General features: G+C 44.0%; 1 protein-coding gene across 1 annotated transcript in view; it reads left to right on the top strand.

Annotated features, from left to right (window-relative positions):
* The window catches only part of LOC117521501 (annexin A2-like), a 94,444-nt gene that overhangs the window by 19,563 nt on the left and 51,540 nt on the right, over positions 1-23,341 (top strand). Inside the window, exons 3-4 of the mRNA XM_034182815.1 lie at positions 5,815-5,908; positions 6,378-6,472. Coding sequence (XP_034038706.1) covers positions 5,815-5,908; positions 6,378-6,472 — 189 coding nt within the window. The remainder of the gene's footprint in view (positions 1-5,814; positions 5,909-6,377; positions 6,473-23,341) is intronic.

Raw genomic sequence — 23,341 nt, 5'->3', positions numbered from 1 at the left:
CTTCCCAGAGGGTAGAGTGCTGAACAGGTTGTGTGTGGGGTGGCTTGCATCGCCCACAATTGCGGTTGCTTTGTGGGTGAGGCGGGTGGTGTATATGTCTTGCAGGGAGGGGAGTAGGGCACCAATGATCCTTCCAGCTGCATTCACTATGCGCTGCAGGGCTTCCTGTTGTAGTCAGTGCAGCTTCCACCCCACACAGTGATGCAGCTGGAGAGGATGCTCTCAGTGGTGCCACAGTAGAAAGTGCTCATGATGGTTGGTGGAGCACTTGCCCGCTTGAGTTTGCGCAGGAATTAGATGCCACTGAGCCTTCTTCGCCAGTGATGCAGTGTTGGTGGTCCAGAACAGGTCCTCACTGATGTGCACTCCCAGGAATTTGGTGCTGCTCACTCTCTGCACAGCAGCACCCTCAATGGTCAGTGGCGGTTGTTGGGTGTGACTTTTCTGGAATTCAATTCAATTCAATTCAGTTCAATTCAATTTAAATTTATTTTAATTTATATAGCGCCAAATCACAACAGAGTTGCCTCAAAGTGCTTCACACAGGTAAGGTCTAACCTTACCAACCCCCAGAGCAACAGTGGTAAGGAAAAACTCCCTCTGAGGAAGAAACCTCAAGCAGACCAGACTCAAAGGGGTGACCCTCTGCTTGGGCCATGATACAAAGATAAATTACAGAACAATTCACGGACGAATATACAAGAAATGCTATTGGCGCACAGGACAGGAGGGTCGCCAACACAAATACAACTCCCATCTCTGGATGGAGCTGCACCTTAAACAGAGAGGAAAAAAAACAATAAGGCATCAGAAACACAAAAATACTGTATAATTTACCAGCATTAAACAACAAGAAAAACAGAAGAAATACTAAGGTGATCGCCGGCCACTAGCCCTAAACTTAACTAAAAGATCCAGAATTTAGGTAAAGTTGAGGCCGCGGCCCGCTCCAATTACTAATAAATGAATTGAAAGAGTAAAAAGCGTATGCTAGTATATACCAGTATGCTAGCCATATGAAAGGGAAAATAAGTGCGTCTTAAGTCTGTACTTGAAAATCTCCACAGAATCTGACTATTTTATTGACACAGGGAGATCATTCCACAGAACAGGGGCATAATAAGAGAAAGCTTTGTGACCTGCAGACTTCTTATTCACCTTAGGGACACAAAGTATTCCTCCACCCTGAGAACGTAAAGTCCGGGCCGGTACATAAGGTTTAATTAGGTCAGCTAGGTAGGGAGGTGCCAGTCCATAACCCTAACCCTAATTTTATAGGTTAGTAGCAGAACCTTAAAATCTGATCTCACTGGGACAGGAAGCCAGTGAAGGGATGCCAAAATGGGTGTAATGTTGTCAAACTTTCTGCTTCATGTTAAAAGTCTGGCTGCAGCATTTTGAACCAATTGGAGACCCCTAATGCTAGACTGCGGTAAACCAGAAAATAGAACATTGCAGTAGTCCAATCTAGAAGAGATAAATGCATGGATCAGGGTCTCAGCATCAACCATAGACAGGATGGGACAAATCATCGCTATATTTCACAGGTGGAAGAAAGCAGTCCTCGTAATATTTCTAATGTGGAGGCCAAAGGACAACAAAGGATCAAAAATTACCGCAAGGTTCCTCACTTTGTCTGTGTGATGTATGACACACGAGCCGAGGCTGAGCGTTAACTGGTCAAATTGATGCCGATATCTCACTGGACATCTAGTAGGTCCGCTTTGTAGCCAATAATGCATCCGGAAGTCAACAACAATCTCCTTGGTCTTGCTGACATTCAGCAGGAGGTTACTGTTTCTGCACCACGTGGACAGAAGGTTGACGTCTTCCCTGTAGTGAGTCTCATCACCCTTGGTGATGAGCCCCACCAGAGTTGTGTGTGTGTGTGGGGGGGGTTGTTTGTCATCCCTTAATCTAAACAAGATAGTTGACATCTTTTCATATGTCCTGGTAGATGTGGGCATCTCATGCAAAATGATGGTGGAAGGTGGAGTTCAAACTAGAAGAGGAAGAAAATTTACGCCAACCATAAGGGCCCCTTCACACATAGTACAAATCAGGGAAAATCATGGCGGAACAGCTCATATGAGCAAACCACGAAAACATCAAGCTGACGGGCAGGCGTGAACGAAACCGTCGCAGCAGGAACACAGCATGAGCAGCTGGAGCATGTGCAACCACATCGCACAGCTGCTGTGAAAAAAAAAGAAAAATAGATGCCACCCTCGGGATTCGAACCTGCAATTTACAAAAAGCTCTGATTGCCAGCCAGAAACTTTACAACTGCGCTACCATCACTGTCTTATTAAAAGGTGTATAAAATGCCAGAAATCAACAAGGAGATATAAGTATTTAAAAAAATAAAACCACACATCATAAAAAAACACCACATTTTATTGAATCCCTCTTATCAAGCCGACAATACAAGTATGAACCATCTGTTCCTCTGTAGATGACCCATGGTCGCAGACGTATAGTCATGAAATGACATGAATGAAGCAATGTGCTCTTATCATGTCCACATCTACTGGTCCGGTGTGTTCAGCTGGCCTTTCGTGCATGTCTGGCCCAACACGCGTGTCTTGTGGACATCGCGCTGCAGGACAGACACTGCGCCACGTGGGACAGAGCTCACATGGGTGACGTGACATTCAGGTCACCCGCTGTGTGTTATGATCTGATGGTCCGTATCACCTGGGGCAGCCTGTCAATGTGCATGCCATGCGCTTGCTCACTGCAGCCCGTTGCAACAGCAATATGTGTATTTATGTATGTCCACATCAATCAATCAATCAATTTTATTTATATAGCGCCAAATCACAACAAACAGTTGCCCCAAGGCGCTTTATATTGTAAGGCAAGGCCATACAATAATTACGTAAAAACCCCAACGGTCAAAACGACCCCCTGTGAGCAAGCACTTGGCGACAGTGGGAAGGAAAAACTCCCTTTTAACAGGAAGAAACCTCCAGCAGAACCAGGCTCAGGGAGGGGCAGTCTTCTGCTGGGACTGGTTGGGGCTGAGGGAGAGAACCAGGAAAAAGACATGCTGTGGAGGGGAGCAGAGATCAATCACTAATGATTAAATGCAGAGTGGTGCATACAGAGCAAAAAGAGAAAGAAACACTCAGTGCATCATGGGAACCCCCCAGCAGTCTAAGTCTATAGCAGCATAACTAAGGGATGGTTCAGGGTCACCTGATCCAGCCCTAACTATAAGCTTTAGCAAAAAGGAAAGTTTTAAGCCTAATCTTAAAAGTAGAGAGGGTGTCTGTCTCCCTGATCTGAATTGGGAGCTGGTTCCACAGGAGAGGAGCCTGAAAGCTGAAGGCTCTACTCTTACAAACCCTAGGAACTACAAGTAAGCCTGCAGTCTGAGAGCGAAGCGCTCTATTGGGGTGATATGGTACTATGAGGTCCCTAAGATAAGATGGGACCTGATTATTCAAAACCTTATAAGTAAGAAGAAGAATTTTAAATTCTATTCTAGAATTAACAGGAAGCCAATGAAGAGAGGCCAATATGGGTGAGATATGCTCTCTCCTTCTAGCCCCCGTTAGTACTCTAGCTGCAGCATTTTGAATTAACTGAAGGCTTTTCAGGGAACGTTTAGGACAACCTGATAATAATGAATTACAATAGTCCAGCCTAGAGGAAATAAATGCATGAATTAGTTTTTCAGCATCACTCTGAGACAAGACCTTTCTAATTTTAGAGATATTGCGCAAATGCAAAAAAGCAGTCCTACATATTTGTTTAATATGCGCATTGAATGACATATCCTGATCAAAAATGACTCCAAGATTTCTCACAGTATTACTAGAGGTCAGGGTAATGCCATCCAGAGTAAGGATCTGGTTAGACACCATGTTTCTAAGATTTGTGGGGCCAAGTACAATAACTTCAGTTTTATCTGAGTTTAAAAGCAGGAAATTAGAGGTAATCCATGTCTTTATGTCTGTAAGACAATCCTGCAGTTTAGCTAATTGGTGTGTGTCCTCTGGCTTCATGGATAGATAAAGCTGGGTATCATCTGCGTAACAATGAAAATTTAAGCAATGCCGTCTAATAATACTGCCTAAGGGAAGCATGTATAAAGTGAATAAAATTGGTCCTAGCACAGAACCTTGTGGAACTCCATAATTAACCTTAGTCTGTGAAGAAGATTCCCCATTTACATGAACAAATTGCAATCTATTAGATAAATATGATTCAAACCACTGCAGCGCAGTGCCTTTAATACCTATGGCATGCTCTAATCTCTGTAATAAAATTTTATGGTCAACAGTATCAAAAGCAGCACTGAGGTCTAACAGAACAAGCACAGAGATGAGTCCACTGAAGACAGCAAGCAGACACGTGAATCACAGTGGACAGTTGTAAGTTCATGACCATCCAAACACGGTATGTGTTCTCCAGCTGGGATGTCCAGAACCACAGATCTTAACAGCTGCAGCTGTCAGTGGCCACAACCCCTCTCCGTCCAGCGCACACGTGAGCTGTCTGTGAGTCTCTGGTCAAAAGCTGACAGGCACCTCGCTGTGCTGTGTGCGCAGCCCAGTCTCACTTTTTTTTTCATCCTCCCATCACGAAATGAGTCAAATTTTCGTGATTGGGTTTTTAAACTCACTATTACAAACCCAGTACTACCCCCAACCCTAACCATAACCTATTCCTACTCCTTCCCCCCACCCTAACCATAACCACCCCAACCCCCCGCTTCACTTTTAATTTTGTGCAGCCATCACAGAATGAATTAGTGCTGCCATGACGAAAATGAGGCGCTTTTTGTCACATTATCATGAACCAATAGATTACTGTATATTTCGTGCTGCTGAATCAGGACTTGCCATGAGACCGGTTGGTGTGTGCTCAGACCTGCCTGTCTGGCCCCCATGTGATCATGTCTGGGCAGCATACATATCAGTAGTTTATGCAAGTGTGCACCCCCTGGCACACCACGTGTTTTGGGGGGCAGCGGGACACGTGCACATGTGCGATACACATGCAACGCCACGTGTGTTGCTTTTTAGAAAGCCACACTCGACAAATTTCACATCCAACTCAAAAGTGATTGTCTGCTGACTGTTTTCGTGCTAACAGCGTGAATGGCCACACATTTTGCCACGCAAGCAGTGTTAGATGTTTGTGTGTTACTTGGAATTTGGCCAACACCTGCTGCGAGAGGGATTGAATGGGCTCTCACAAGGCTTTCAGCTGCTGCTGTGTGCAAATAGTTGTAGCAACAGGTGTACGAGACGTTGGAGGCAGCTTCGATTTTTCATGATTGGCATGCATTTCCTCTTTGTGCGATAGTTGACTTAAATCGTGTTATGTGTGAAGGGGTCCTAACCAGTGATGCAGTGCCAGCTCATAAATGCATCCATGTGTTGCAGAATGACAAAATAATGTCGTGTGCACTCATACATGTTCCATATACTGGAGGAGGGGGGCGGGGGACAGTGCGCTGCAGAGCACTGTACTCCAGTCTGTACCAGGCACTCAGGGGTCCAGAGTGGCACAAAGATCAGTATTTGATACTTTGCGTGTCCGCGCGCACACACACACACACCTACCTATCTATATATTGGCATAGTATAATGAAATATTGAAAGATGAACAGTGTTGAATTGAGTTATGTCAAATAAAGTAAAATCAAGAATTGTTTCAAACCAGCAGCATCATTAAATTTAATTGTGAAATTTGCATAATTTTAGGTTCTTAAATGTTTTATTTCTAGCTGGTAAAAGTGATCAGCATTAGAGTCTGTGTGGTTTCTGAACCGGACATAAACCTCTCTGTCCTCTGCAGGAGCCTGAACCCAAATTCCCCACTGTGGTGGCTGCACGAGACTTTGACCCGGCCAAAGATTCTGCAAGGATCGATGTAGCCATCAAAACTAAAGGTGAAAAGAGTGAAATACTCACAGACTGTGCTCAGCCTGCACTCTGGAGAACTTTTTACACTTGCCACAGTTTAGTAACTGTGAGGAAAAAGAGCCTCAACATCACAGTTTCACATCATCATTTCATCATATTATTCACATTCACAGGACCTGCTCAGTCCCCACGGTTCAAAGTGACAGTCTCTCTTTTTTTCTTAATTTTTTTTTTTACTTACATTTTATAAACCTACAGTGAATATGCTATTAAGACTTAAGATTATCAAAGGTTTTCTTAATGAATTCCACATCTTTATATGTGTGGTAAATATAATTTTGTACATCTCCTGAGGCCTTTTGGTATCAGTCCTCACGTAGCGTGAAGTGGATCAGAGGCTCAGACTCCTGGATGGATCGCCAGTCCAACTCACCAAGAAACATCTTGTCAAGAAAACAAATATAATATTTGTTCTGGGTTTTGTTTTGTAACCAGGTGTAGATGAACAGACCATCATCGACATCTTGACCCGGCGCACCTGTGAGCAGCGCAAAGACATTGCTTTCCATTACGAGAGGCTTGCCAAGAAGGTAACATGTTCTTTTAAATATTGCGTACAACTACTGTTAGCCCAAAATTAGGCCATTCTATACCTTCATTGGCATATTTAGTTTTACTGATATCAATTATATGAATTTATTTAGCTTTTTAATGATATTTAAATGATCTGTAATTTAACATGGTGCTTATTTTATTTTTTGTGTTTTTATATCTTGTTGAAATGATTTTTATGTATGCAATTGCAAGTGTACTTTATCAATCAATCAATCAATCAATTTTTTATATAGCGCCAAATCACAACAAACAGTTGCCCCAAGGCACTTTATATTGTAAGGCAAGGCCATACAATAATTATGTAAAACCCCAACGGTCAAAATGACCCCCTGTGAGCAAGCACTTGGCTACAGTGGGAAGGAAAAACTCCCTTTTAACAGGAAGAAACCTCCAGCAGAACCAGGCTCAGGGAGGGGCACTCTTCTGCTGGGACTGGTTGGAGCTGAGGGAGAGAACCAGGAAAAAGACATGCTGTGGAGGGGAGCAGAGATCGATCACTAATGATTAAATGCAGAGTGGTGCATACAGAGCAAAAAGAGAAAGAAACAATGCATCATGGGAACCCCCCAGCAGTCTACGTCTATAGCAGCATAACTAAGGGATGGTTCAGGGTCACCTGATCCAGCCCTAACTATAAGCTTTAGCAAAAAGGAAAGTTTTAAGCCTAATCTTAAAAGTAGAGAGGGTGTCTGTCTCCCTGATCTGAATTGGGAGCTGGTTCCACAGGAGAGGAGCCTGAAAGCTGAAGGCTCTGCCTCCCATTCTACTCTTACAAACCCTAGGAACTACAAGTAAGCCTGCAGTCTGAGAGCGAAGCGCTCTATTGGGGTGATATGGTACTACGAGGTCCCTAAGATAAGATGGGACCTGATTATTCAAAACCTTATAAGTAAGAAGAAGAATTTTAAATTCTATTGTAGAATTAACTGGAAGCCACTGAAGAGAGGCCAATATGGGTGAGATATGCTCTCTCCTTCTAGTCCCCGTCAGTACTCTAGCTGCAGCATTTTGAATTAACTGAAGGCTTTTTAGGGAACTTTTAGGACAACCTGATAATAATGAATTACAATAGTCCAGCCTAGAGGAAATAAATGCATGAATTAGTTTTTCAGCATCACTCTGAGACAAGACCTTTCTGATTTTAGAGATATTGCGTAAATGCAAAAAAGCAGTCCTACATATTTGTTTAATATGCGCTTTGAATGACATATCCTGATCAAAAATGACTCCAAGATTTCTCACAGTATTACTAGAGGTCAGGGTAATGCCATCCAGAGTAAGGATCTGGTTAGACACCATGTTTCTAAGATTTGTGGGGCCAAGTACAATAACTTCAGTTTTATCTGAGTTTAAAAGCAGGAAATTAGAGGTCATCCATGTCTTTATGTCTGTAAGACAATCCTGCAGTTTAGCTAATTGGTGTGTGTCCTCTGGCTTCATGGATAGATAAAGCTGGGTATCATCTGCGTAACAATGAAAATTTAAGCAATACCGTCTAATAATACTGCCTAAGGGAAGCATGTATAAAGTGAATAAAATTGGTCCTAGCACAGAACCTTGTGGAACTCCATAATTAACTTTAGTTTGTGAAGAAGATTCCCCATTTACATGAACAAATTGTAATCTATTAGACAAATATGATTCAAACCACCGCAGCACAGTGCCTTTAATACCTATGGCATGCTCTAATCTCTGTAATAAAATTTTATGGTCAACAGTATCAAAAGCAGCACTGAGGTCTAACAGAACAAGCACAGAGATGAGTCCACTGTCCGAGGCCATAAGAAGATCATTTGTAACCTTCACTAATGCTGTTTCTGTACTATGATGAATTCTAAAACCTGACTGAAACTCTTCAAATAGACCATTCCTCTGCAGATGATCAGTTAGCTGTTTTACAACTACCCTTTCAAGAATTTTTGAGAGAAAAGGAAGGTTGGAGATTGGCCTATAATTAGCTAAGATAGCTGGGTCAAGTGATGGCTTTTTAAGTAATGGTTTAATTACTGCCACCTTAAAAGCCTGTGGTACATAGCCAAATAACAAAGATAGATTGATCATATTTAAGATCGAAGCATTAAATAATGGTAGGGCTTCCTTGAGCAGCCTGGTAGGAATGGGGTCTAATAAACATGTTGATGGTTTGGATGAAGTAACTAATGAAAATAACTCAGACAGAACAATCGGAGAGAAAGAGTCTAACCAAATACTGGCATCACTGAAAGCAGCCAAAGATAACGATACGTCTTTGGGATGGTTATGAGTAATTTTTTCTCTAATAGTTAAAATTTTGTTAGCAAAGAAAGTCATGAAGTCATTACTAGTTAAAGTTAATGGAATACTCAGCTCAATAGAGCTCTGACTCTTTGTCAGCCTGGCTACAGTGCTGAAAAGAAACCTGGGGTTGTTCTTATTTTCTTCAATTAGTGATGAGTAGAAAGATGTCCTAGCTTTACGGAGGGCTTTTTTATAGAGCAACAGACTCTTTTTCCAGGCTAAGTGAAGATCTTCTAAATTAGTGAGACGCCATTTCCTCTCCAACTTACGGGTTATCTGCTTTAAGCTACGAGTTTGTGAGTTATACCACGGAGTCAGGCACTTCTGATTTAAAGCTCTCTTTTTTAGAGGAGCTACAGCATCCAAAGTTGTCTTCAATGAGGATGTAAAACTATTGACGAGATACTCTATCTCACTTACAGAGTTTAGATAGCTACTCTGCACTGTGTTGGTATATGGCATTAGAGAACATAAAGAAGGAATCATATCCTTAAACCTAGTTACAGCGCTTTCTGAAAGACTTCTAGTGTAATGAAACTTATTCTCCACTGCTGGGTAGTCCATCAGAGTAAATGTAAATGTTATTAAGGAATGATCAGACAGAAGGGAGTTTTCAGGGAATACTGTTAAGTCTTCAATTTCCATACCATAAGTCAGAACAAGATCTAAGATATGATTAAAGTGGTGGGTGGACTCATTTACTTTTTGAGCAAAGCCAATAGAGTCTAATAATAGATTAAATGCAGTGTTGAGGCTGTCATTCTCAGCATCTGTGTGGATGTTAAAATCGCCCACTATAATTATCTTATCTGAGCTAAGCACTAAGTCAGACAAAAGGTCTGAAAATTCACAGAGAAACTCACAGTAACGACCAGGTGGACGATAGATAATAACAAATAAAACTGGTTTTTGGGACTTCCAATTTGGATGGACAAGACTAAGAGTCAAGCTTTCAAATGAATTAAAGCTCTGTCTGGGTTTTTGATTAATTAATAAGCTGGAATGGAAGATTGCTGCTAATCCTCCGCCCCGGCCCGTGCTACGAGCATTCTGACAGTTAGTGTGACTCGGGGGTGTTGACTCATTTAAACTAACATATTCATCCTGCTGTAACCAGGTTTCTGTAAGGCAGAATAAATCAATATGTTGATCAATTATTATATCATTTACCAACAGGGACTTAGAAGAGAGAGACCTAATGTTTAATAGACCACATTTAACTGTTTTAGTCTGTGGTGCAGTTGAAGGTGCTATATTATTTTTTCTTTTTGAATTTTTATGCTTAAATAGATTTTTGCTGGTTATTGGTAGTTTGGGAGCAGGCACCGTCTCTACAGGGATGGGGTAATGAGGGGATGGCAGGGGGAGAGAAGCTGCAGAGAGGTGTGTAAGACTACAACTCTGCTTCCTGGGCCCAACCCTGGATAGTCACGGTTTGGAGGATTTAAGAAAATTGGCCAGATTTCTAGAAATGAGAGCTGCTCCATCCAAAGTGGGATGGATGCCGTCTCTCCTAATAAGACCAGGTTTTCCCCAGAAGCTTTGCCAATTATCTACGAAGCCCACCTCATTTTTTGGACACCACTCAGACAGCCAGCAATTCAAGGAGAACATGCGGCTAAACATGTCACTCCCGGTCCGATTGGGGAGGGGCCCAGAGAAAACTACAGAGTCCGACATTGTTTTTGCAAAGTTACACACCGATTTAATGTTAATTTTAGTGACCTCCGATTGGCGTATCCGGGTGTCATTACTGCCGACGTGAATTACAATCTTACCAAATTTACGCTTAGCCTTAGCCAGCAGTTTCAAATTTCCTTCAATGTCGCCTGCTCTGGCCCCCGGAAGACAATTGACTATGGTTGCTGGTGTCGCTAACTTCACATTTCGCAAAACAGAGTCGCCAATAACCAGAGTTTGATCCTCGGCGGGTGTGTCGTCGAGTGGGGAAAACCGGTTAGAGATGTGAATGGGTTGGCGGTGTACACAGGGCTTCTGTTTAGGGCTACGCTTCCTCCTCACAGTCACCCAGTCAGCCTGCTTTCCCGGCTGCTCGGGATCTGCCAGGGGGTAACTAACGGCGGCTAAGCTACCTTGGTCCGCACCGACTACAGGGGCCTGGCTAGCTGTAGAATTTTCCACGGTGCGGAGCCGAGTCTCCAATTCGCCCAGCCTGGCCTCCAAAGCTACGAATAAGCTACACTTATTACAAGTACCGTTACTGCTAAAGGAGGCCGAGGAATAACTAAACATTTCACACCCAGAGCAGAAAAGTGCGGGAGAGACAGGAGAAGCCGCCATGCTAAATCGGCTAAGAGCTAGTAGCTACGCTAAGCTAGCGGATTCCTAAAAACAGGCAAAGTGAATAATGTGTAAATAATTTAGAGGTGATTCAGCAGAAGGAGTGCTTTAGTTAAGGCACGTAAAGATTACACTGGGAAACAAATCGTAATCTAGATAACTAGATCAATCTAACTGCGCAGATTAAACAGCTAACAGATACAGAAAAACACCGCTGTGCTCCGGAACAGGAAGTGATACAATACCGCAGTGAGAGCCAACCACCAGTAGAGGCAAGCAAGACAAACTTTGATGACACCTTCCAGGAGTAATAACCACAGCCGAGGTCCCTCTGGGATCCAAAGTCACCCACGGGGACTCCCAGCGCCTCCCAGAGGACCATTCCATCAAACCCCAGGAGACGCCCCCCTCATGACTAACAGACCCAGCCCCGGCCGTCTATAGCTAGATGGACCCACAGCCCTTTCCCCCCCAGAGGACACCACAGTCACACCCTGAGGGCGGAAACTGGGGGGAAAAACAAAAGAAAAAAAAACATACAAACAAAACAACCCCAACCCCACCCCCTCGGCGCAGTGGAAACTGGAAGTACGTCCAGTGTCACCAACCACGACTATACCCCAGAAGTCAACCGGGAGGAGTGGAACAGCGGTAATGGCAGAAGGCACAAAACGGCGCCACCCCTCCGACTTCCAAACCAGCCACCAGCTGCGGGTATATTCCACTGCCCCAAACCTCAGCTACGCCGATGGCAGACGGCTCATAGGTGCGCTGAAGCCGGAGGTGGAACAGGGAATCACCAAAAAGAAAAACAACACCCCGAACCCCCCCCCCCCCCTCCCGGGTGCAGAGGTTATCTGGGAAACGCCCAGCATAACCGAACTGCACCACTCCAGCAATGCCGACAACCTACAGCTCACACGGCTGGAGCCAGAGGAGAGGAGAGGGCACAAAAAAAAACAAAGAAAAAAGAAAAAACAACCCAATTACTCCCCCATCACCCCCCAGAGGACCGTCCCATCAAACCCCGGGAGGTGAAACCAAAAGAAATAAAAAGAAAGACTAACAGACTAACATAAGGTTACCTGGGTCCTGTCTAAACTCCAGACAGCCTGCAAGGTCACGACCCCAGAACACTAATAGTGTAGAAAATCCACCCAAAAACCAACTCAAAAAACACCCACAAAAAATGAACCAACACAAAACTAATAAGTGACTTATACCGTCAAGATTAAACAAATGGAACACACCTGTTCCACCTTAAGAGCTATGACGGTAATGTGACTCAGTCACCAACAGGGGGAGCCAAAGTGCTAAAAATAAAAAAACCCTTTGGTAACCGAGAAAACAACTCAGGCTGCTTTCCCTGTGCGCAGCTACGTGTAACACACAACCAAAATGTGCTTCAACTAAATTACGCCGGAGCTGACACAACAGACGCAGTAGCTATCTTCACCCGGGGAGACGGGGCTACAACTGTAACAACAGGAAGCACAGCGACCCGTGCCACAGAGCTCCGCCATGCGCGTTCACCCATTACAGACACACTCATGCAGCTCCCGTTTTACCTCTTATCCGGTCGAAGTGTGACGCGAAGCCGTCGCTATTCACACTCCACAACAACCCACGGATAAGGCAACAACACAGGAACACGGTTGCAAGAGAGCTCAAATCAGTATTCAATAATGGGTTCTCCGACACGCACCATCCGGGCGGAGAGCACCCGCAACTGATCCGGATAACTTCTGACGTCTGCTGCCGCCTTCCCGGCGCAGCACCGACTCTGCTACCGCTGGGTCTGTGATGTATTGGCCAGAGACTACTGTTATGTGTCAGACGCGGGCCGAGGACCGGCCAGCGTTTGAAGGACCCAGTATAAAATAAGCAGAGCACGGTTCAAAGGATAACAGAATTTAATAACATAACAGTGAGTGCTGAATTACAAACAAATAAGTGCGCGGTCTGGCGAGGTGGAAAGACGGTGCGCTCCCAGCAGCACAAACGGTCCGGAGCCAGAACAGTTCGGACCCAAGGACCCCGCCGACACCCCCCAGGTGGCCGCGACCAACCGAGTCTGTGAAAGAAGAAACCATCATGTGAGTCCACCACTCCACACACAGAGAGACCACTCAAAGGTGTACATAAACAGCAAACACTTCCTGGCTTAATCACCAATCAGCTTCCCACCCTGCAGGCATGGAACACCCAGTTCAATTCTCCACTGCAGTGGAAGCTGATTAAACGACTAACATAACAGCTCAATATAATAAGGTGTGAGGGACACCACATCTACTGACTGTACTCATGTTAGTCACAAAACCTAAAGTACCTCAGGAAGTGTGCTGACGAGTGTGAGACCTCACCCCCTCCTCTTTCACAGACCATGGCATCAAACCTGGTACGGTCTCTGCATCCATGATGATGAGATGGCTCTCTAGACGACGATCTTACCCGTCTGGTCACAAGGTCGAGTCTCTGGCAAATACACACTGTGCACTCCAGACTTAAATGCAACCATGCCCCAATCCATAAAGATGCACCACAGCTGTGAGTCCTGACGAGCTGCACATGACAAGCTTCAGGTGATCAGGGTGAGGTCCTGATAACTCAGTCACACAGCCACTCAGTCCTGAACGCATGCCACCTGGAAGGAAAAACAAAAGACAGAGAACAGAAGACAGAAACAAAAGGCAGCCAGGCACCCCAGCCATACAACATCCATGTCAAATCAATTAGGGAGAGCCCTGGACTATTGATGTTTAAAAACATCTTTAACTTTAAAGTAACTTTATAGTAAGTTATGTAAGAACTACTCTGAAAAGTTGGTGTGTGTCGGTATGTGGAGTTAAATTATGGAATCATTTGGACAACCACATTAAATTGTGTGGAAACACTTATAAGTTCAAAAAGAAATATAAAGAAATTATGTTAGCACAGTACATAAACGAGTAAAAATGTTTATAGAGTTAGTAAGAAGTGTAGACTATTGTATAGACATTGAACAGTATTTGGTGTATGACATTATGCCAGTAATGATCAGGGTGCAAGACTATTTGTAATTGCTTAGAAGGTAAAAATGTGTTAAACTTTAAATGAATTGAAAATAATGGAATGCCACTGATGCAATTGTTAGTACCTAACTATATTCTAATGTAGATATAAAATGTAAATGTAAAATGTAAATATGAAATTGTTCTATTCTGTTTAGTTATGTTATTTTCTGATTTCTATCTTATTTGAGTGTATTTAACTGTGGATAGTAACGGGTGTACGGGGTGGGCGTTTATAAGCTTTTGCTTCAGTAAGAGTTTATGTTGGTATTTTGTTTTGTTTATGTGCGTGCTGAATAAACTCATTCATTCATTCATTCATTCAAAAACACAAAAGTACTTTTTATCCGATAACTCCATTAATCGCCAGAATAATCTATAGAATACTCGATTACTAAAATATAATTGATAGCTGCAGCCCTAGATGTGTAGGGCTGCAGCTATCAATTATTTTAGCAATCGGTAGTTGCAGCCCTACACAGATGTGTGGTACCTGAACCCATTTACTGAGTGAACCATCTTGTTTTTCTGGAGGTTGTCCACATGTTCTCCAAACACCAGCATGTGTAACAACCATAAACATACAGTAGTGTTCAGAATAATAGTAGTACTATGTGATGAAAAAGATTAATCCAGGTTTTGAGTATATTTCTTATTGTTACATGGGAAACAAGGTAACAGTAGATTCAGTAGATTCTCACAAATCCAACAAGACCAAGCATTCATGATATGCACACTCTTAAGGCTATGAAATTGGGCTATTAAGTAAAAAAAGTAGAAAAGGGGGTCAAATTAAATCAAATCAATTTTATTTATATAGTGCCAAATCACAACAAACAGTTGCCTCAAGGCGCTTTATATTGTAAGGCAAAAGTCATACAATAATTACAGAAAAACCCCAACGGTCAAAACGACCCCTATGAGCAAGCACTTGGCGACAGTGGGAAGGAAAACTCCCTTTTAACAGGAAGAAACCTCCAGCAGAACCAGGCTCAGGGAGGGGCAGTCTTCTGCTGGGACTGGTTGGGGCTGAGGGGAGAGAATCAAGAAAAAGACATGCTGTGGAAGACAGCAGAGATCAGTCACTAATGATTAAATACAGAGTGGTGCATACAGAGCAAAAAGAGAAAGAAACACTCAGTGCATCATGGGAACCCCCCAGCAGTCTAAGTCTATAGCAGCATAACTAAGGGATGGTTCAGGTTCACCTGATCCAGCCCTAACTATAAGCTTTTTCAAAAAGGAAAGTTTTAAGCTTAATCTTAAAAGTAGAGAGGGTGTCTGTCTCCCTAATCCGAATTGGGAGCTGGTTCCACAGGAGAGGAGCCTGAAAGCTGAAGGCTCTGCCTCCCATTCCATTCTTGCAAACCCTAGGAACTACAAGTAATCCTGCAGTCTGAGAGCGAAGCGCTCTATTGGGGTGATATGGTACTATGAGGTCCCTAAGATAAGATGGGACCTGATTATTCAAAACCTTATATTCTGGAATTAACAGGGAGCCAATGAAGAGAAGCCAATATGGGTGAAATATGCTCTCTCCTTCTCGTCCCTGTCAGTACTCTAGCTGCAGCATTTTGAATTAACTGAAGGCTTTTCAGGGAACTTTTAGGACAACCTGATAATAACGAATTACAGTAGTCCAGTCTAGAAGAAATAAATGCATGAATTAGCTTTTCAGCATCACTCTGAGACAAGACCTTTCTAATTTTAGAGATATTGTGCAAATGCAAAAAAGCAGTCCTACATATTTGCTTAATATGCACACTGAAGGACATATCCTGATCAAAACTGACTCCAAGATTTCTCACAGTATTACTGGAGGTCAGGGTAATGCCATCCAGAGTAAGGATCTGGTTAGACACCATGTTTCTAAGATTTGTGGGGCCAAGTACAATAACTTCAGTTTTATCTGAATTTAAAAGCAGGAAATTAGAGGTCATCCATGTCTTTATGTCTTTCAGACATAAAGACATGGATAGCTTTTACAAGAAATACCTTCTCATAGGAGGAACTGGACACAAATTTTCCAGATATTCATTATGTAGTTTGTCTTCGTGCTTTTCTTTAAGTCAGGATGGCAGAAAGAATGAAGCATCACAGCACTGGCTCTGCCTTTGTCCTTCATTTGTGCCAGCTGTTTTTTTGTTTTGTTTTGTGTCAAAGCTTTGCAGTGCCATCAACCACGAAGCAGCTCGTGAGTTGGTTACTACACCTTCTCGCAGTCTTTGACTGTTAACGAATGTCACTGGTTGATGATTGGTTTCTACAATGACATTTTGTCCGCCCAGGTAGTTGGCGAAATGTTTCACAGCCCAGACTGTTGCTACTAGGGTTTTTTCACAGTCACTGAATTTAAGTTCCGGCGGTTGTAGTGTTTTGCTCGCGTATGCGACCACTCGCCTATCTTTGTCGTACATCTGGTACAGTCCCGCGTTTAGGCATTGACTGGAGAATCCCACCTCTAGGTGGAATTCTTTGCTACAGTCAGGGTATGCTAGGCATGGGGCTGAGCAGAGTTTGTCTTTCAGAGCCTGCATGGCCTGTTCTTGGGGTTCACCCCATAGGAACGGCGTATCATTTTTGAGCAGGTCTGTCAGTGGTTTCACCAAATCTGCATAGTTTTCAATGAATTGGTGGGAGTAGTTGCACACTCCCAGAAAGCTGCGCAGTTCTGTTATGTTCATAGGTGTTTTGATGTTGGTGATGCCTTGGACTCGTCCAACTTGTGGTTGCACTCCGTCTGGTCCGACAAGGAGGCCCACATAGTTGACCTTGGTCCGACACCACTGACACTTTGAAATTGAGATTTTTGCACCAGCATTCGTGAATTGGCTCAGGATGTGGTCTATCTCATCCAAATGTGTGTCAAATGTTGGGTTTCGCATTAGGACATCGTCAACATAGATAAGGGTGCCTCGTTGTTTGCATCTGGCCACGCCTTGTTCAAGAAGATGTTAAACTCTGCAGGTGAGTTGGCATAGCCAAATGGGCACCTGGTGAAAGTGTACTGGCGGTTGGCGAAGGTGAATGCCAGTTTGTGCTGATCATCTTCATGGACAGGGATTGTCCAGAACCCGGCACGTCAAGCATGGAAAAGTATTTTGCGTCTTTTACTTTAGGAAGTTCCTGCTCTAACCGAGTCATCGGCCATCGAGATAGCAACACCTGTTGGTTGAGTTTGCGGTAATCGATGGTAAGTCTCCACTTACCGTTTGGTTTGATTACCGGCCATACAGGGGCTGAATAGGTGCTGTTGCATTGTCTTATGATCCCTTTTTCCAATAGGTCATCTATGATTTCCTGTAGGGGTTCATAGGATGCCAGAGGAATTTTGTACTGTCACACGAAGGTGGGCGGTGCATTTGGAGGAGTTGGGATGTGCACAGAGTGGATGTGGGTGAGTCCACAATCCAATGAATCATTAGCAAAGGACGCTCGGTATTTATAGAGTAGGTCTCTTAGACGTCCTCGTTCCTCATCATTCTTTAAGGCATCTGCTGCTGTTACGACTTGTTCTATATGAGATGCAAATTCAGAATCAGAACCTGAGTTAAGGTTCAGTGCTGGTTCAGTGTCATTTCCAGCATTCGTTTTGTTTTGCGAGTCGACCGTGAGGACCGTAAGGGTCTGGAGGCCCATGTGGTTAGGGTCATCAAGGTCTATTCTGCTGACAGTGTCTTCCTCGGAGATGTTCGCTGGAAATACAGCGATTGCTCCTGAGGGTTTGGAAAAAACAAACCCCCGTTGTGAACAGGGAAGAAGCGATGGAGGGACTTGGCCAAGAACTGGGATGTTCAGCTCAAAGTCCTGGAATTCAGTGCTGATTAACCATCCCAGTGGGGTGGCTTTGGGAATCAGAATGTCTTCGCCAGTGTCGTTATGCACCATCAAGCGAGTTGTCCGACTTTCTAGGCTCAGAAGTGGCGTGGCTTCCAGAGATAGTCCCAGTTTGGTGAAGAGCTGGGAAGGCTGGAAGACTGCCTGTGAGTGTCAGAGCCATTGTCCTGGACATATCACGAGGTGGAGTGGTGCATTTTTCAGGTTGGCGGGTATCGTGATGTGACCATCACTCACTACCTGACATGCATCAGGGATCAATTGTCCAGACCTTAGATACTCCGGATCGGAGTAAGCGGGGTCATTGCGTGCTCTGGTCAAGGACCAGAGGACCTGATTGACTCTGTCAACCTGCACCTCCAATCGGACAAGGAGGTTGCCTCCTACATAGACAGAGCATGGTAAGTTTGGAACGACTAAGAATGAGTGGCTCAATTCTCGTCGGTTCCAGCGCATTCTGAGTGTGCAGATTCCAGTTGCCTTGAGTACGGTCTGGGGTAGAGGGTCCTTTGGAAAATGGAAAGGTTTTTTCACGTATAAAATGTCTGGATTGGATTTGCTCAATGAGTCAAACAGAGTCAAGTCAAACTTTGACTAATAGCTGATCTTTCAGCCCAAAGAGCCAGAGCTACGTCAGCAGTGTGTGTGTTTTCCAAATGGAGACCATCTACTACCAGAGGGCAGTACTCACTCACATTATTGTCCTCTGACAGTTTACAGAGATAGGTGTCCTTCTCGGCCAGCAGTGCATCTAGGGGCCATGAAGCGTTCTGCGAGTCGACAGCAGATGGAATGTCCGCTGTGACCATGTCGTGTGGGGGTTCTGTATCATTTTGGATCTCAATGGCATAACATTGGGGCTTTGCTGGTTGAGTCACCTCAGGCGGGTGAGGGTGACGGACCTATGCCCACAGTTTTAACCATTTGAAGTCGATAAGGGGTTCGAATCTGTTGAGAAAATCTTTCCCTATGAGGAAGGGAATGGTGTCGAGTGCTGATATGTACACGGGGTGTACCAGACTCATGGGTCCAACAGTGATGTTGACCAGAGCCATTGAGGACAAAGTTGCCGGGTTGTTCGTGTAGGGCTGGATCTCCAACAAACACGGCAATGGTTTGAGGTTTCTGTTGGTCTGCTGTGCTGCTACCTGAAGTTGTTTAAACAGTGAGGTAGACATCAAGGTGACATCGGCAGCTGTGTCTAGAAGAGCCTCATGTCTTAGTGAGTTTTCCAGGATTAGGGACAAATAAAATTTCTTTGCAATCCCCTTCTCAGAGAGGTTGCCTAAGAATTTCCGTACGGGTGGTTGTCCAGTTATAACGGATGATGGATCAGCGCATGATCTCTGGTCCTGATCAACCTGGACTACCAAGATGGCACTGGGAGGACCAGACTTGGTCTCTCCTGGTTCTTGATCCCCATCTGAAAGGTACAGTGTCTCAGGATGTAGATCCTGAGATGGTGACGCTAACGGGTTGTCTACACTCCGGTATAGGTCTTCCTTAGGCACCTCTGGCGGAGTTTGTGAAGACACCGGGCGGGTGGTTGGAGCTATGCGGTTTACACACAGCACGTTAGCTTTCTTTTTGGCCTTTCATGATCTTCTGGATTTCTTGGTGGAGGCTTGAGTCCACATACTTATCTGAGTGCTTGGACCGGTCTCTTTCTCTGGGGTCTCGGTTCCAAGTGCTCTTATTGTTGCATCCAGGTGGTCCTTGATGTGGGTGTCTGGAACCCTTCCATCCTTGGGATCAGTCACCTGGGTACTCACGTCTGTCCTCGGGGTGATCTTCCCATGTGGTGGGCTTCTCCCACTGTCTGGGTTTGAACTTATTTCCCCAATTTTCACCAGTTTCAGAGCCCTCTCTGGTTCTGAAGTCACTTTGGTTTTGTGGGGACCACTGCGGTTTTGCTCGTGGTCCACCTCGATCCTTAGGTCGGCTTTTGACAGATAGTTTCATCTGTTGAGGGGAGGTAGTGGCAAAGCCAGCATGAGGATTACATGACCCCCCGGAGGTGCCTTCAAGCTCGAGGGTAGGCCTAGGTGCTTCAAGGCTGAGGATCATTTTGTCGCTGGATTTACCCTCTCTCTTAATTTGTTTTGTGAAACCTTTCATAGCAAGGTCACGCAGGTACTGTATATGAGCCTCATTGGGATCTCCCAGGATTCCCAGATGATGACTCGTATTAGGGTGGAGGTTGTCAAGGAACAAGGTTTTAAAATTAAGGTCTTCTTCCATACCTGGTTCATTTCAGGTGCCGAAATAGGTACCGAGGAGCCTGTTGTAATGTTGTTGGGACGGTTCACGCCTGCCTTGTTTGACAGCCATAGCGGCTGCTAGGCCTGTCCGAACGGAGTGATCCGAATATTCTTTTTCTAATGCTAAGCTAAGTTTAGCAAAGTCTTGTCGTACCTCCGCTGGTTGAAGCTCAACGAACCAGCTGACCTCGCGGCTGGAATTCCGCTTGATGAGGTAGACATAATGTTCACTGGTAGCATGAGTGAAATCCCTGAGATAATAGCGTATGTCATTTAAATACGCACATGTCGGGGGAGCCTCCTGGAGTTGGCTCAGAATGGTTAATAAGCCGTGCAATCTTGTCCAGCTCTCTGTCATTAAGGACTGTGGTAGGACGCATCTGAGTGGGAAGGAGAGGCAGTGTCTCTCGATACCCATGGTAAGGAGGTTGGAACTCCTGAGGATGCGACATGGGTCCTGGCAGGGGTTCAGGGCGCACTTCCTTGCGGTCTGTGGTGGTGAACGTTTGCGTTCCGCTTTTCCAAATCAAATCAAAATCAAATCAAATCAAGTTTATTTATATAGCGCCAAATCACAACAAACAGTTGCCCCAAGGCACTTTATATTGTAAGGCAAAAGCCATACAATAATTACAGAAAAACCCCAACTGTCAAAACGACCCCCTATGAGCAAGCACATGGCAAGGGTGTCTGTCTCCCTAATCCGAATTGGGAGCTGGTTCCACAGGAGAGGAGCCTGAAAGGTAGAAAAAAATTTTCTCTCAAAAATTCTTGAAAGGGTAATTGTAAAACAGCTAACTGATCATCTGCAGAGGAATGGTCTATTTGAAGAGTTTCAGTCAGGTTTTGGAATTCATCATAGTACAGAAACAGCATTAGTGAAGGTTACAAATGATCTTATGGTTTGACAGTGGACTCATCTCTGTGCTTGTCCTGTTAAACCTCAGTGCTGCTTTTGATACTGTTGACCATAAAATTTTATTACAGAGATTAGAGCATGCCATAGGTATTAAAGGCACTGCGCTGCGGTGGTTTGAATCATATTTATCTAATGGATTACAATTTGTTCATGTAAATGGGCAGACACACACCAATTATTTAAACTGCAGGAATGTCTTACTGACATAAAGACATGGATGACCTCTAATTTCCTGCTTTTAAATTCAGATAAAACTGAAGTTATTGTACTTGGCCCCACAAATCTTAGAAACATGGTGTCTAACCAGATCCTTACTCTGGATGGCATTACCCTGACCTCCAGTAATACTGTGAGAAATCTTGGAGTCATTTTTGATCAGGATATGTCTTTCAATGCGCATATTAAGCAAATATGTAGGACTGCTTTTTTGCATTTGCGCAATATCTCTAAAATTAGAAAGGTCTTGTCTCAGAGTGATGCTGAAAAACTAATTCATGCATTTATTTCCTCTAGGCTGGACTATTGTAATTCATTATTATCAGGTTGTCCTAAAAGTTCCCTGAAAAGCCTTCAGTTAATTCAAAATGCTGCAGCTAGAGTACTGACGGGGGCTAGAAGGAGAGAGCATATCTCACCCATATTGGCCTCTCTTCATTGGCTTCCAGTTAATTCTAGAATAGAATTTAAAATTATTCTTCTTATTGATAAGGTTTTGAATAATCAGGTCCCATCTTATCTTAGAGACCTCATAGTACCATATCACCCCAATAGAGCACTTCGCTCTCAGACTGCAGGCTTACTTGTAGTTCCTAGGGTTTGTAAGAGTAGAATGGGAGGCAGAGCCTTCAGCTTTCAGGCTCCTTTCCTGTGGAACCAGCTCCCAATTCGGATCAGGGAGACAGACACCCTCTCTACTTTTAAGATTAGGCTTAAAACTTTCCTTTTTGCTAAAGCTTATAGTTAGGGCTGGATCAGGTGACCCTGAACCATCCCTTAGTTATGCTGCTATAGACATAGACTGCTGGGGGATTCCCATGATGCACTGAGTGTTTCTTTCTCTTTTTGCTCTGTATGCACCACTCTGCATTTAATCATTAGTGATTGATCTCTGCTCTCTTCCACAGCATGTCTTTTTCCTGATTCTCTCCCCTCAGCCCCAACCAGTCCCAGCAGAAGACTGCCCCTCCCTGAGCCTGGTTCTGCTGGAGGTTTCTTCCTGTTAAAAGGGAGTTTTTCCTTCCCACTGTCGCCAAGTGCTTGCTCACAGGGGGTCGTTTTGACCGTTGGGGTTTTTCTGTAATTATTGTATCACTTTTGCCTTACAATATAAAGCGCCTTGGGGCAACTGTTTGTTGTGATTTGGCGCTATATAAATAAAATTGATTTGATTTGATTTGAAAGCTGAAGGCTCTGCCTCCCATTCTACTCTTACAAACTCTAGGAACTACAGGTAAGCCTGCAGTCTGAGAGCGAAGTGGGGTGATATGGTACTATGAGGTCCCTAAGATAAGATGGGACCTGATTATTCAAAACCTTATAAGTAAGAAGAAGAATTTTAAATTCTATTCTAGAATGAACAGAGAGCCAATGAAGAGAAGCCAATATGGGTGAAATATGCTCTCTCCTTCTAGTCCCCGTCAGTACTCTAGCTGCAGCATTTTGAATTAACTGAAGGCTTTTCAGGGAACTTTTAAGACAACCTGATAATAATGAATTACAGTAGTCCAGCCTAGAAGAAATAAATGCATGAGTTAGCTTTTCAGCATCACTCTGAGACAAGACCTTTCTAATTTTAGAGATATTGCGCAAATGCAAAAAGCAGTCCTACATATTTGCTTAATATGCGCATTGAATGACATATCCTGATCAAAAATGACTCCAAGATTTCTCACAGTATTACTGGAGGTCAGGGTAGTGCCATCCAGAGTAAGGATCTGGTTAGACACCATGTTTCTAAGATTTGTGGGGCCAAGTACAATAACTTCAGTTTTATCTGAATTTAAAAGCAGGAAATTAGAGGTCATCCATGTCTTTATGTCTGAAAGACATTCCTGCAGTTTAACTAATTGGTGTGTGTCCTCTGGCTTCATGGATAGATAAAGCTGGGTATCATCTGCGTAACAATGAAAATTTAACTAATTGGTGTGTGTCCTCTGGCTTCATGGATAGATAAAGCTCGGTATCATCTGCGTAACAATG

Source organism: Thalassophryne amazonica, chromosome 2, assembly GCF_902500255.1.
Source record: "Thalassophryne amazonica chromosome 2, fThaAma1.1, whole genome shotgun sequence".
In the NCBI taxonomy this organism is placed as follows: Eukaryota; Metazoa; Chordata; class Actinopteri; order Batrachoidiformes; family Batrachoididae; genus Thalassophryne; species Thalassophryne amazonica.
This window is presented reverse-complemented; position numbering and strand designations above follow the sequence as displayed.